We start from the raw sequence: 16,586 nt of genomic DNA, 5'->3' as shown, positions 1-16,586 counted from the left end.
TCTACAATTATGTTAAAATTTAAAAAGGTTTAAAACAAATGAAGGGGACAGTGTTTCCTTATAATGGCCGTCTGGGCAGAGGGGTGGGGAGAGAATTCCATCTAATTTGGGAAAATTAGGCCAGGAGTGATCATCATCATAGTGGCTTAAAGTAAGTTTCAGTTTTGAAAGCAAATATGAGGGCCATGATTTCTGGAATTTCTTCTGTTTTAATGTCTAAAATAAAGGGACTATAAGAGAGGAACTGCAGTGGGGTAAGGAATGGGAAAATAGTGGAAGACAAGAAGGGGCATCAATATCAGATAGTTCATTTTCTTTTGTTCCAAGGTGCCCTGATCATTGGAAATCCTAAAGATGTAGAAGAAAGAAAACAACTGGGTGTCTGATATTATTAGACATAGTAATGCATTCTTATGTTTCCTGCCTTAAAGGTGCTCAGGCACAGAATTTATTCTTATAATCTTCTGGGGGGACCAGGCTACTTTTCTATTCTCTTTCTCAATCTCTCTAGATATAGGTATAGATATAGATATAGTCTAATATTTGTGTATATCTATCTATGTAAACACAACATATATATATATACATATATATATGCATATACATATATATATATATATATATATATATATATATATATATATATATACACCACTCACTTACTTGACCGATGACAATCTTGACTTAAATCCAATGTTCCCTTGAAGGCTATTGCAGCAAAATGAATTAATGATCCTTAAAATTTGATTTTACAGCAAACAATTCTTCAAAGAACTTGTAGCATATTGCCAACATTATTCTTTTGCACACTCTCATTTTTTATGTTAGGTATTCTAATGGTTTTGCTTTTAGGTAACCAATAGAAATTATCTCATTTTAAGAACCTGGATTTTATTTGAAAATATCTTTTCAAATTAATCAGTTTTATTCCAGTGGGAAGATAAAGTCCATTGCCTTTAAAACTTCTAGTAAAACAGCTTTCAAAACTTCATCTCCATTATTGAGGGAAATTATTGGAGCAATGTGATTGAGTGGCCACAAAGCACTCAATTTTTATTAGGTACATGAACTGACTTTTCCAACTTTGGTAGTCTTGTAATCATGCTCATTGAAATTGACATAGAAGCATGCTTAATCAGTGTTTTCCTTGGCCTTTTGACAAAGATTAAGTTCACTGTCCATAAAATTTAAGAATATATAATGAATTTTGAACTCATCAAAATATTTTTCACCTGAGATTCTTTTTTTCTCTCCTCTTATCTCTGATTTGCAACGACAGAATTTAACCTTCCACACTCTGGATTTGTTTCCAACATATTGCATGCCACAGGGGTATTCAGTCAAGTACAGTGGATCCCTCAGGTTTCTACACTGTATTTTTTCACTTGAAATATTCTTTGTAAAGAAGATTCCTATGTGTCTGATGATTCAAGTTGATCAATATTTATTAATTTGTAAATTATACCTTAATTAAAAAGCAGGTAACATAATTTACCATAAGGTCAATATAAAACATCTTTATTTTCTACACAATTTGGGTTTTTTGAGATATTTAATATTCATGCTTTTTAAGATTGAAATATAGTTGACTTACAATATTTTGTTAGTTTCAGGTGTATAGCAAAGTGATTCAGTTATATATATATTTTTCAGATTGTTTTCCATTATAGGTTATTACACCTATCTATTTTATATATACTAGTGTGTATCTGTTAATCCCATACTCCTAATTTATCCCTCCCTTTCCTCTTTGGTAACTATAAGTTTGTTTTCTATGCCTGTGAGTCTGTTTCTATTTTGTATAGAGATTCTTTTGTATTGTTTTTTAGATTTCACATATAAGTGATATCACATAATATTTGTCTTTGTCTGACTTATTTCACTTAGTTAGATAATCTCTAGGTCCACCCATGTTACTACAAATGGCATTATTTCATTCTTTTTAATGGCTGAGTAATATTCCATTGTATATGTGTACCACATCTTCTTTATCCACTCATCTGTTGATGGACATTTAGGTTGCTTCCATATCTTGGCTATTGTAAATAGTGCTGCTATGCACATTGGGGTACATGTACCTTTTTGAATTAGAGGTTTTTTTTTTTCTTTTCTAGATATTTGCCCAGGAGTGGGATTGCTGGATCATATGGCAACTCTATTTTTCGTTTTTTGTTTTTTATTGGGGGACAGTTGCTTTACAATGTAGTGTTAGTTTCTGCTGTACAGCAAAGTGAATCAGCTATATGTATACATATATCCCCTCTTCTTTGGAGTTACAAAAAAGGAATCAATTTACATTCCCACCCACAGTTATTTTCTACACAATTTGTAATCTCGTTATTTTTCCATTTACTTTTATATTTTTTTCCTTTTTATTTTAACACTATCCTTCCTGCTTCCCTTAGGTTGGACTACACAATTCACCAATCTGCTGAGTTTTGTCTTGTGTTCCCCTTATGATTTTACGTGAGTTGGCTCTCTCCAGTCAGAGCTCACATTCCTGAGGAGCAGAGGCCCTGTCTTTGATTTAGATGAGCTCCCCTACAGCACTTTCAAGGTTCTCAGTACTGACTTCATGAACAGTAGTCCCCCCTTACCTGTGTTTTCACTTTCCGAAGTTTCAGTTACCCACGGTCAACTGAGGTCTGAAAATATTAAATGGAAATTTCCAGAAATAAACAATTCATAGGCTTTAAATTGTGCAGTGTTCTAAGTAGCATGATGAAATCTTGTGGCTTCCATCCTGATCCATCCCGGATGTGAATCATCCCCTTGTCCAGCATATCCCGACCATTAGTCACTTAGTAGCCATCAAGGTTATTGGGTTATTGTTGACATATCATAGTGCTTGTGTTCAGATAACCCTTATTTTACTTAATAACAGTCTGAAGGTGCAAGGGGAGTGATGCTGGCAATTTGGATATGCCAAAGAAGAGCCCAAAGTTCTTCCTTTAAGTAAAAAGGTGAAAGTTCTCAACTTAGGAAGGAAAAAAAAATTGTATGCTGAGTTTGCTAAAATCTATAGTAAGAACGAATCTTCTATCTGTGAAACTGTGAAGCAGGAAAAAGAAATTCATGCTAGTTTTGCTGTCACACCTCAAACAGCAAGTTATAGCCACAGTGTGTGATAAGTGCTTAGTTAAGATGCAAAATACATTAAATTTGTAAGATATTTTGAGAAAGTGACCACATTTACATAACTTTTATTACAGTATATTGTTATGATTGTTCTATGTTATTATAAGTTATAGTTGTTAACCGCTTACTGTGCCTAATTTATAAATTAAACTTTATCATAGGTATGTATGTATAGGAGAAAACATAGTATATATAGGGTTCGGTACTGTCCAAGGTTTCAGGCATCCACTGGGGGTCTGGGAATGTAGCCCCCATGGATATGGGGGGTCCACTGTAATTGATTATTTCCCTATTGGGCCAGTAGTGAACTATGTTCTTCCCACTGCCTATATATTTCCTGTTTTTAGGTAAAGCATTTAAGCTGAGAGAGGCACTCTCTCAAGTCACAAATAAAATATGTTGCCTTTACTCTGAGGAGGGAACTCTCCAGGAGCTCTTTACTGATGGCTGGTTAACAGAGTCCCAGAAACTTCTATTCCCAGGTTCAAATAGCACTCTGTATCATCTCACAGCAGCCTCATAACAACTCTCAGAGGGAGGTTTTCTTTTTTGCTTTGAGGAAAGCTTCTCAGGGAGATTTCTTGGGCCAGGTGTGTTGGGTGTGGTAGAATTAGGTCTTGAATCCAAGTTTTCTTACTGTAAGGTAGGTGTTCATTTCAGGAAACCCCATCGGGTTCCATGAGGAAGCTTCTATAGAATCAAGTCCAAGGCCAAAACCAGAAGCCCAGGCTGTGCTGGTATTTGCTCCTTGATTCTATAGAAGCTTCCTCATGGAAACTACCCTCCTAACAACGGTCCAAGGAGTCACAGCCCTAATATAATGTTGGGTACTTCCAGATGCTACTGTACTGCTTCCGGGTTCATGGTGGCCAGGGGTGTGGGAGAGTGGTGTAGGATAAGCACAGCTGAAGCTCTGGAGAAATCTGTTTTCAGCTAATTCACACAGCTGCATCAGTGCAAACTTCTGTACCACTAGACTATAAATGCCTCGAAGGTTTGCAAGCATACTCTCTTCTCTTTAAGATCTCCTAGGGTCTAACACAACATTGGCACACAGTAACAATATTTACCGAAAAACAAAAAACGAACTATTTTTGACACAAAATATATAATATTCAACCTTTAACTTTCTAGAATGCCATATAAAACATATATGAACCAAAAGAAACACTTGACAGTCTCTTCCTAAATATTTTGATATTTGGATTTAATAAGGTCTCTTACAAATTCACAAAATTCAGAGGTTCTGCCCCTTAACGCAGAAAGCTCAATGTCAAGTCATATCAGACTCAATCTAGGTGAATCAGTTTTGCACAACAGAGTGAAAAGAATAGTCTCAGGTTTATACAAGGCTTATTAAGAGACTTAAAAAGAAGAATCAAAATGATGAACCTTGAAGGTTTAACAGGAATTAAAATACTGGGTCAATATGTATCAGTAAGTTTTAATACCAGTATTATGTCAAGTCACTTGTAAACCACACACACACACAGACACACATACACCCACAAATTAGGAGGTATCACGTGGCCTCACTGAAGTTATTTCCCAAATATTAACTTTAAGAAAGTAAAGCTGAATATCAACACCGCCTTTCATACACAAACTTTCTAAGATGCCTAATTCAGGCCGAGCACACAGCATGGATGTACACCCTCCCTCATGCTGACTCTCCCACTCAACGCCATCAAATGACTTTCGCTAATTTCTTCTTAGAAAATGAGCCAAAAGGATTTCCATAGAGGTCTTCGGAGATTTCCTGTGTCTTCATGTGTGTAATAGGTTGGTTCAAGTAACAATGAAAGAGGAAGAGGGAAAAGGGATTTTATTTTACATATTTTCCTTCTTCTGGCCCTTGAAAGGGAAAAAGAATAAAAAGGAAAATTATACCATGCAGATGATGTCAGTGTTAAGATCATACGTTTGGCTGTGGCAGCGGTAATCTTTTGATGATTGAAGAGATTGCTGGTAATGAAGTACATTTGTAAGAAATATTTTTAGTGTATACTGAATATGTGTACAAACTGTGAGATATGCCTCTAATAAAATGATAGATTTAGAGATTGCCTAGCACATAAATTCATGCTTTTCAAACAGCTATTTATAGAAAGAAAAGTGATATTTAAGCTACCCTAGTAGACTATTATAATCTGCCTTATATTACCTAAGATAGTGGTCCCATATTTGAAAATAATGTTGTAAACCATTCAATTATTTACTCACCCCTAAGTTATATCAATTGGAAGATTTTTGATTGTTCAGGAAAAGAATTACTTTTACAAAAGTAAGACTTTACTGTCATGGCTCAAAGAGATCACTGCAAAACAAGTTATACCATAGATAAAAATAAACCAAATCAACATGAGTTTTTAATAAGCAAAAAAATATTTTATGGCGATGTGAAAAACAACTATTAATTTGAATCTTTTCTGTTATGAAATGAAACATCAGTGAATCTGGTCATGTTATATGTTTAATAAGAATTTCTCTTCCCGCATAGGTCCTTAACACTTATGGTAAAATCTCTACAGACATGGATGATGATCTCAGCCTGGGGAGAGCCTATGAAGCAACAGCCAAGGTCCTGCAGAGGTAAGTTAGCACATCCTTGTCTTGCTGTCACTGTGAATTCACTCAACTGTGAAAGACAAATTGTTTGAGGTCTGTCGCTTTCCATTACTGCCTGCTTAAATTTTAAGCAGTGCCCTTCTTAAGTGACCCTTTCGTTGTAAGTTATTTTAAACCAATGTGGTATTTTTAAATACACACCTAAACTCTTCTTTGTCTTTTCCTCCTTCATGTTATTTTATTTTTGATTTTCTGGAAGTTTAGTGATGACCTTGATTGAATGAGAGGGAAAAATCAGGTCACATCTCACAGGTTAAAAAGGCAGAGAGCACAGAGATATACAGTACGCTTCAGTAACTGTGGTTCACAGTAACCTTTCCAGATCTCTTCTTTGAGGCAAGTTTCCATTTTGTGCTTCAATCATCCTTCGTCCATTAAGACATCACTCCTTTGAGCATATCTGGATAAACAATTGGGTGCAAAACCAATATTCCCAATATTTCCTTTAAAACAGAAAATTGAACAAAAGTATATATGAGCAACTTGTGATACAAATTTTTCCATGGAAAATATATGATGTAGCCTTCACTTATTGTTTTGTGATCGCTGTGTACTCCATTTAATCACTGCATTATATTTAAGCCAAGATAGAGTAAGAATTTAAAAAGTTATCAAAGTTATGGCTTTGGTTTTTGGTATGTTACCTTATATCCAAGATATAGCTGCTAAATAATTTTGTAGTAATGGTAGTAACAATAATAATAATAATAAACATAGATTGTGTCAAATTCTAAGCTTCCCATTTGTTTTTCAGTTGTAAACACACACAAAGTGGTGTTTTAAAAGGCAAAATGTTATTCCAAAGGCATTTAAAATGTGTAATGCCTTGAAAGTGGATCTTCATTATGTAATTACCATTCCAATATAATAATCAGTAAATTTTAAATAAATGATTAATTAAAGATCAAACCACCAACACCAATAAAATCTATAAGGTGCCCGACAAAATAAATACAATGCACTGCAGTCATCACTGGATGAACAGTAAGGGACAGACATAGTTATAAGGAGAGTACGGACATTTACTCAAGGAAGGCAGGGCCAGCCATGAGTGAAGCAAGCAACCTGTGAGTGTTGTGGTCCCTCCACATAAAGACTGATAACCATCCTGTGCATGATGGACCCAGCTATCCCTTAAACTTTTATTTTCCAAATAATCACCAGAAAGAAACAGATGTTTGAACACGAAAAAGAGATGTATAAGGATTCAATGTAATGTCTGTTTGGAACACACCAACTCTGTGCCCTTTTATCCAGCTCATTTTGATTATTTAATTATTTGATTCTGCTGTTAACACTGCCCAGAATCAGTAGAAAATGATTGATTTGTCTTGCTTTGTAGTAGCAGACCTGGCCTAAGCCTAAACAGTTAAATAAATGCATCCCTCAACATGTTTATAAAATAATTTCTACAAATTAACATTGTGTTCCAACCTAGATAGAGAGATAAAACTTCAGGGAAAAATGTTTTCTTTCATAAACCTGTACTGAGCACTTACTATGTCACACGACAAGTGTTGGATTTCTCCTTCAGTTACTGATAATCTTTATAATTATTTTTGAAACTTGTGGACACCTGAGGTTATCTTAAAATACTTCTCACCTGTTAAACTGGGGTCTCATCTGGAATATTTTAGTTTCCACTCCAGGATTTGAATTCCTGCTCTATACTGTGAAAGCTAAGGGGAAGAGATGAATAAGTATCTTGGCAACAACAACAACAGATAATCAAATGTTTTAATTTGGTTGCTTAAGTATTATTTTAGGTAGAGGTATGGAAAAGGATCCATATATATATATATATATATATATATTTTTTTGAAGTGTAGTTAATTTACAATGTTGTGTTATTTTCTGGTGTACAGCAAAGTGATTCAGTTATATATATACATATATATATATATATATATATATATATATATATATTCTTTTTCATATTCTTTTCCTTTATGGTTTATTATAGGGTGTTGAATATAGTTCCCTGTGATTTATAGTAGGACCTTGTTGTTTATCTATTTTATATATAGTGGTTTGTATCTGCTAATCCAAAACTCCTAATTTATCCCTCTTTCCCCTTCCCCTTTGGTAATCATAAGTTTGTTTTCTATGTCTATGAGTCTGTTTCTGTTTTGTAAATAAGTCCATGTGTATTGTATTTTAAATTCCATATATAAGTGATATCATATGATATATGTCTTTCTCTTTCTGACTTACTTCACCTAGTATGGTAATCTCTAGGTCCATCGATGTTGCTGCAAATGGCATTATTTCATTCTTTTTTATAGCTGAGTAATATTCCATTGTGTATCTGTACCACATTTTCTTTATCCATTCATCTGTTGATAGACACTTAGGTTGCTTCCATGTGTTGGTTATTGTAAATTGTGCTGCTATGAACATTGGGGTGTGTGAATCTTTTCAAATTAGTGTTTTTGTATTTTTCAGATATAGAACCAGGAGTGGAATTGCTGGGTCATATGGTAGTTCTATTTTTAGTTTTTTGAGAAACTTCTGTACTATTTTCCACAGTGGCTGCACCAACTTACATTCCCACCAACAGTGTAGGAGGGTTCCCTTTTCTCCACACCCTCTCCAGCATTTATTATTTGTAAACTTTTTAATGTTGGCCATTCTGACCAGTGTGAGATGCTTGTACTTTTGATTTGAGTTTCTCAAATAATTAGCAAAGTTGAGCATCTTTTCACATGCCTATTGGCCATCTGTACGTCTTCTTTGGAGAAATGTCTATTTAGGTCTTCTGTCCATTTTTTGATTGGGTTGGTTTCTTTTGATGTTGAGTTGTATGAGCTGTTTGTATATTTAGGAAATTAAGCCCTTATTGGTCGCATCATTTGCAAATATTTTCTTGCATTCCATAGGTTGTCTTCATTTTGTTTATGGTTTCATTCACTGTGCAAAGGCTTATAAGTTTAATTCGGTACCATGTGTTTAGTTTTGCTTTTATTTCTTTTGTCTTGGGAGGCTGATCTAAGATTACATTTCTAGAATTCATGTCAGAGAATGTTTTACCTATGTTCTCTTCTAGGAGTTTTTTGGTGTCATGTCTTATATTTAAGTCTTTAAGCCATTTTGAGTTTATTTTTGTGTATGGTGTGAGGGTGTGTTCTAACTTCACTAATTTAAATGTGGCTGTCCAACATTCCCAACATCACTTGCTGAGGAAACTGTCTTTTCTCCATTGTACATTCATGCCTCCTATGTGAAAGATTAATTGACTGTTGGTGTGTGGGTTTATTTCTGGGCTCTCTATTCTGTTCCATTGATCCATATGTCTGTTTTTGTGCCGATACCACACTGTTTCGATTACTGTAGCTTTGTAGTATTGTCTGAAGTCTGGGAGGGTTATGCCTCCTGCTTTGCTCTTTTACCTCAGGATTGCTTTGACAATTCTGGGTCTTTTATGGTTCCACATAAATTTTAAGATTGTTTGTTCTAGTTCTGTGAAAAATGTCATGGGTACTTTGATAAGGATCACATTAAATCTGTAGATTGCTTTGGGTAGTATGGCCATTTTAATGATATTAATTCTTCCAATCTAAGAGCATGGGCTACCTTTCCATTTCTTTCTTATCATCTTCAGTTTACTTTATCAATCTTTTATAGTTCTCAGAATATAAGTCTTTTAACTCCTTGGATAGGTTTATTCCTAAGTATTTTATTTTATTAACATTTTTATTGGAGTATAATTGATTTAAAATGTTGTATTAATTTCTGCTGTATAACAAAATGAATCAGCTATATGTATACATATATCCCCATACACTCTCCCTCTTGTTAATCCCTCCCCCCCTCTCTATCCCACCCCTCTAGGTCTTAACAAAATGCAGAGCTGATCTCCCTGTGCTATGCAGCTGCTGCCCACTAGCTATCTATTTTACATTTGGTAGTGTATATTGTCAGTGCTACACTGTCACTTTGTCCCAGCTTACCCTTCCCCTTCCCCGTGTCCTCAAGTCCATTCTCTACGCCTGCATCTTTATCCTTGTCCTGCCCCTTGGTTCATCAAAAGCATTTTTTTTTAGATTCCATATATATGTGTTAGCATAGGATATTTGTTTTGTTTTGTTTTGTTGTGGTTTATTTTTTGTAGTATGATAAGCTTTATATATTTTTACCACCTTTATTGGAGTATAATTGCTTAACAATGGTGTGTTAGTTTCTGCTTTATAACAAAGTGAATCAGCTATACATATACATATATCCCCATATCTCCTCCCTCTTGAGTCACCCTCCCACCCTACCTAACCCACCCCTCTCGGTGGTCACAAAGCACCGAGCTGATCTCCCTGTGCTATGCGGCTGCTTCCCACTAGCTATCTATTTTACATTTGGTAGTGTATATATGTCCATGCCACTCTCTCACTTCGTCCCAGCCTACCCTTCCCCCTCCCCGTGTCCTCAAGTCCATTCTCTACCTCTGCGACTCTATTCATTTCCTGCCCCTAGGTGCATCAGAACATTTTTTTTTAGATTCCATATACAAGTGTTAGCATATGGTATTTGTTTTTCTTTTGCTGACTTACTTCACTCTGTATGATGGACTCTAGATCCATTCACCTCACTACAAATAACTCAATTTCATTTTTTTATGGCTAAGTAATATTCCATTGTATATATGGGCCACATCTTCTTTATCCATTCATCTGTCAGTGGACATTTAAGTTGCTTCCATGTCCAGGCTATTGCAAATAGTGCTGCAATGAAAATTGTGGTACATGTCTCTTTTTGAATTATGGTTTTCTCAGGGTATATGCCAAGTACTGGGATTGCTGGGTCATATGGTAGTACGACTTTTATTTTCTAAGGAAGCTCCATACTGTTCTCCAGAGTGGCTGTATTAATTTACATTCCCATCAACAGTGCAAGAGGGTTCCCCTTTCTCCACACCCGCTCCAGCATTTATTGTTTGTAGATTTTTTTGATGATGCCCATTCTGACTGGTGTGAGGTGATACCTCATCATGCTTTTGATTTGCATTTCTCGAATGATTACTGATGTTGAGCATCCTTTCATGTGTTTGTTGGCAATCTGTATATCTTTTTTGGAGAAATGTCTATTAAGCTCTACCATGCAGTTTTGGATTGGGTTGTTTGTTTATTTGATATTGAGCTGCATGAGCTGCTTGTATATTTTGGAGATTAATCCTTTGTCAGTTGCTTCATTTGCAAATATTTTCTCCCATCTGAGGGTTGTCTTTTGGTCTTGTTTATGGTTTCCTTTGCTGTGCAAAAGCTTTTTTTTTTTTTTTCTTTTTGTGTTACATGGGCCTCTCACTGTTGTGGCCTCTCCCATTGCAGAGCGCAGGCTCCGGACGCGCAGGCTCAGCGGCCATGTCTCACTGGCCCAGCCGCTCCGCGGCATGTGGGATCTTCCCAGACCGGGGCACGAACCCGTGTCCCCTGCATTGGCAGGCGGACTCTCAACAACTGTGCCACCAGGGAAGCCCTGTGCAAAAGCTTTTAAGTTTCATTAGGTCCCATTTGTTTATTTTTGATTTTATTTCCATTTATCTAGTAGGTGGGTCAAAAAGGATCTTGCTGTGATTTATGTCATAGAGTGTTCTGCCTATGTTTTCCTCTAGGAGTTTTATAGTGTCTGGCCTTACATTTAGGACTTTAATCCATTTTGAGTTTATTTCTGTGTATGGTTTTAAGGAGTGTTCTACCGTCATTCTTTTACATGTGGCTGTCCAGTTTTCCCAGCACCACTTATTGAAGGGGCTGTCTTTTCTCCATTGTATATTCTTGCCTCCTATATCAAAGATAAGGTGACCATAACTGCTTGAGTTTATCTCTGGGCTTTCTATCTGGTTCCACTGATCTATATTTCTGTTTTTGTGCCAGTACCATACTGTCTGGATTACTGTAGCTTTGTAGAATAGTCTGAAGTCCAGGAGCCTGATTCCTCCAGCTCCATTTTTCTTTCTCAAGATTGCTTTGGCTATTCGGGGTCTTTTGTGTTTCCATACAAATTTTTCAATTTTTGTTCTAGTTCTGTGAAAAACGCCATTGATAATTTGACAGGAATTGCATTGAATCTGTAGATTGCTTTGGGTAGTATAGCCATTTTCATAGTGTTGATTCTTCCAATCCAAGAACATGGTATATCTCTCCATCTGTTTGTATCATCTTTAATTTCTTTTATCAGTGACTTATAGTTTTCTGCATACAGGTCTTTTGTCTCCTTAGGTAGGTTTACTCCTAGGTATTTTATTCTTTTTGTTGCAATGGTAAATGAGAGTGTTTCCTTAATTTCTCTTTCAGCTATTTCATTGTTAGTGTATAGGAATGCAAGAGATTTCTGTGCATTAATTTTGTATCCTGCTATTTTACTAAATTCATTGATTATCTCTAGTACTTTTCTGGTAACATCTTTATGATTCTCTATGTATAGTATGATGTCATCTGCAAGCAGTGACAGTTTTCTTTCTTCTTTTCTGATTTGGATTCCTTTTATTTCTCTGAATGCCATGGCTAAAACTTCCAAAACTGTGTTGAATAATAGTAGTGAGAGTGGGAAACATTGTCTTGTTCCTGATCTTGGAGGAAATGCTTTCAGTTTTTCACCACTAAGAACAATGTTGGCTGTGGGTTTTTCATATATGGCCTTTATTATGTTGAAGTAGGTTCCCTCTATGCCCACTTTCTGGAGAGTTTTTGTCATAGATGGGTGTTGAATTTTTTCAAAAGCTTTTTCTGCATCTATTGATATTATTATATGGTTTTTATCCTTCAATTTGTAAATATGGTGTATCACATTGATTGATATGCATATACTGAAGAATCCTTGCATTCCTGGGATAAAGTCCACTTGCTCATGGTGTATGATTCTTTTAATGCACTATTGGATTCTGTTTGCTTGTATTTTGTTGAGGATTTTTGCATCTATATTCAACAGTGATATTGTCCTGTAGCTTTCCTTCTTTGTGACATCTTTGTCTGGTTTTGGTATCAGGGTGATGGTCGCCTCATAGAATGAGTTTGGGAGTGTTCCTCCCTCTGCTGTATTTTGGAAGAGTTTGAGTAGGATAGATGTTAGCTCTTCTCTAAATGTTTGATGGAATTTGCTTGTGAAGCCATGTGGTGCTGGGCTTTTGTTTGTTTGAAGATTTTTTTTATCACAGTTCCAGTTTCAGTGCTTGTGATTGGTCTTTTCATATTTTCTATTTTGTCCTGGTTCAGTCATGGAAGGTTGTGCTTTTCTAAGAATTTGTCCATTTCTTCCAGGTTGTCCATTTTATTGGCATAGAGTTGCTTGTAGTAGTTTCTCATGATCTTTGTATTTCTGCAGTGTCAGTTTCATTTCTAATTCTATTGATTTGAGTCTTCTCCCTTTTTTTCTTGATGAGTCTGGCTAATAGTTTAACAATTTTGCTTATCTTCTCAAAGAACCAGCTTTTAGTTTTATTGATCTTTGCTATACTTTACTTCATTTCTTTTTTATTTAGGATCTGATCTTTATGATTTCTTTCCTTCTGTTAACTTTGGGTTTTTTTGTTCTTCATTTTATAATTGCTTTAGGTGTAAGTTTAGGTTGTTTATTTGAGATTTTTCTCATTTCTTGAGGTAGGATTATATTGCTATAAACTTCCCTCTTAGAGATGCTTTTGCTGCATCCCATAGATTTTGGGTCGTTGTGTATTCATTGCCATTTGTTTCTAGGTGTTTTTTGATTTCGTCTTTGATTTCTTCAGTGACCTCTTGGTTATTAATAGTGTATTGTTTAGCCCCCATGTATTTGTATTTTTTTTTAACTTTTTGTTCTGTAATTGATATCTAGTCTCATAGCACTGTGGTCAGAAAAGATACTTGATATACTTTCAGTTTTCTTAAATTTACCAAGGCTTGAATTGTGACCCAAGATATGATCTATCCTGGAGAATGTTCCATGAGCACTTGTGAAGAAAGTGTACTCTATTGTTTTTGTATGGAATGTCCTATAAATATCAATTAAGTCCATCTTGTCTAATGTGTCATTTAAAGCTTGTGTTTCCTTATTTATTTTCATTTTGAATTATCTGTCCATTGGTGAAAGTGGGGTGTTAAAGTTCCCCACTATGGTTGTGTTACTGTTGATTTCCCCTTTTATGGCTGTTAGCATTTGTCTTATGTATTGAGGTGCTCCTATGCTGGGTGCATAAATATTTACAATTGTTATATCTTCTTCTTGGATCGATCCCTTGATCATTATGTAGTGTCCTTCTTTGTCTCTTGTAACAGTCTTTATTTTAAAGTCTATTTTGTCTGATATGAGTATTACTACTCAATCTTTCCTTTGATTTCCATTTGCATGGAATATCTTTTTCCATCCCTTCACTTTCTCTCTGTAAGTGTCCCTGGGTCTGAAGTGGGTCTCTTGTAGACAGCATATATATGGGTCTTGTTTTTGTATCCATTCAGCCAGTCTATGTCTTTTGGTGGGAGCATTTAATCCATTTACATTTAAGGTAATTATCAATATGTATGTTTCTATTACCATTTTCTTAATTGATTTGTGTTGGTTATTGTAGGTCTTTTCCTTCTCTTGTGTTTCCTGCCTAGAGAAGTTCCTTTAGCATTTGTTATAAAGCTAGTTTGGTGGTGCTGAATTTTCTTAGCTTTTGTGTGTCTGCAAGGTTTTAATTTCTCTGTCGAATCTGAATGAGATCCTTGCTGGGTTGAGAAATCTTGGCTGCAGGTTTTTCCCTTTCATCACTTGAAATATGTCTTGCCATGCCCTTCTGGCTTGCAGAGTTTCTGGTGAAAGATCAGCTGTTAACCTTATAGGGATTCCCTTGTATGTTATTTGTTGTTTCTCCCTTGCTACTTTAATATTTTTTCTTTGTATTTAATTTTTGATTGTTTGATTAATATATGTCTTGACATGTTTCTTCTTGGATTTATCCTGTATGGGACTGTCTGTGCTTCCTGGACTTGATTGCCTATTTCCTTTCCCATGTTAAGGAAGTTTTCAACTAAATCTCTTCAAGTATTTTGTCAGGCCATTTCTTTTTCTCTTCATCTTCTGGGACCCCTATAATTCGAATGTTGGTGTGTTTAATGTTGTCCCAGATGTCTCTGAGACTTTCCTCAATTCGTTTCATTCTTTATTCTGCTCTGTGGCAGTTATTTCCACTATTGTATCTTGCAAGTCACTATACATTGTTCTGCCTCAGATATTCTGCTATTGATCCCTTTTAGAGAATTTTTAATTTCATTTATTGTGTTGTTCATCATTGTTGGTTTGCTCATTAATTCTTCTGAGTCCTTGTTAAACGTTTATTGTATTCTCTCCATTCTATGTCCAAGATTTTGGGTCATCTTTACTATCATTATTCCTAATTCTTTTCCAGGTAGACTGCCTATCTCCTTTTCATTTGTTTGGTCTGGTAGGTTTTTACCTTGCTACTTCAACTGCTATGTACTTCTCTGTCTTCTCATTTTGTTTAACTTATTGTGTTTGGGGTCTCCTTTTTTCAGCTGCAGGTTCATAGTTCCCATTGTATTTGATGTCTGCCCCCAGCAGGTGAGGTTGTTTCAGTGGCTTGGGTAGGCTTCCAGGTGGAGGGGACTGGTGCCTCTGTTCTGGTGGGTGGGACTGGATCTTGTCTTTCTGGTGGGCAGGGCTGGGTCTGGTGGTGTGTTTTGGAGTGTTTGTGAACTTAGTATGATTTTAGGCAGCCTCTCTGCTAATGGGTGGGGTTGGGTTCCTATCTTGCTAGTTGTTTGGCATGAGGCATTTGGCACTATAGCTTGCTGGCCATTGGGTGGAGCTGGGTCCTAGCATTGAGATTGAGATCTCTGGGAGAGCTCTCACTGATTGATATTACGTGGGGCCAGGAAGTCTGTGGTGGTCCAATGTGCTGGACTCAGCTCTCCCTCCTCATAAGCTCAGGCCTGACACGTGGCCAGAGCACCAAGACCCTTTCAGCCACATGACTCAGAAGAAAAGAAGGAAAAAAAGGAAGAAAAAAATAAATATAAATAAATAAATAATAAATTTTAAAAATAATAAAATTTAAAAAATAAAAAAATTTAAAAAATTTAAATTTTTTTTTAAAAAAGAAGAGAGCAACCAAACCAATGAACAAATCCACCAATAATAGCAAGCACTAAAAAATAAAATAAGATAAACATAAAAATCAGAAAGAAATCAGTCACAGACAGCAAGCCCCAAGTCTACAGTTGCTCCCAAAATCCACCACCTCATTTTTGGGAACATTCATTGTCTCTGCAGGTATTCCACAGATGCAGCGTTCATCAAGTTGACTGTGGGAATTTAATCTGCTTCTCCTGAGGGTACATGGAGAAATTTCCCTTTCTCTTCTTTGTTCACAAAGCTCTTGGGGTTCAGCCTCGGTTTTGACCCCGCCTCTGCATGTAGGTCATCTTCAGGCGTCTGTTCCCCACCCAGACAGGTGGGGGTTAAAGCAGCGGCTGATTAGGTCTCTCTTGCTCTCTCAGGCTGGGGAGAGGGAAGGGTACTGTAGTCATAATTGGAATGCAGGGCTAGCCTCCAGTGACAGACGCCAAAGTGACATTGCAACAGCCTGTGGTGTGCCGTGTGTTCTCCCAGGGAAGTTGTTCCTGGATTTCGGGACTCTGGCAGTGGCGGGCTGCACAGCCTCCTGGGGGTGGGGTGGTGGGGGGGTAGTGACCTGTGCTTGCACACAGGATTCTTCATGGCAGTGGCAGCAGCGTTAGCATTTCATGCCCATCTCTGGGGTCCAAGCTGATAGCCGTAGCTCACGCCCATCTCTGGAGCTTGCTTAGGCAGTGCTCTGCCTTCTGTGGGCACACAGGGAAGGAATCCCTTGTTCA

General features: G+C 36.4%; 1 protein-coding gene across 1 annotated transcript in view; it reads left to right on the top strand.

Annotated features, from left to right (window-relative positions):
- TTC29 (tetratricopeptide repeat domain 29) overlaps positions 1-16,586 on the top strand; it is a 265,146-nt gene that overhangs the window by 112,882 nt on the left and 135,678 nt on the right. The window contains exon 9 of the mRNA XM_060095162.1: positions 5,639-5,730. Within this exon, the coding sequence (XP_059951145.1) occupies positions 5,639-5,730 (92 nt within the window). The remainder of the gene's footprint in view (positions 1-5,638; positions 5,731-16,586) is intronic.

Source organism: Mesoplodon densirostris, chromosome 1 (genome assembly GCF_025265405.1).
Source record: "Mesoplodon densirostris isolate mMesDen1 chromosome 1, mMesDen1 primary haplotype, whole genome shotgun sequence".
In the NCBI taxonomy this organism is placed as follows: Eukaryota; Metazoa; Chordata; class Mammalia; order Artiodactyla; family Ziphiidae; genus Mesoplodon; species Mesoplodon densirostris.
This window is presented reverse-complemented; position numbering and strand designations above follow the sequence as displayed.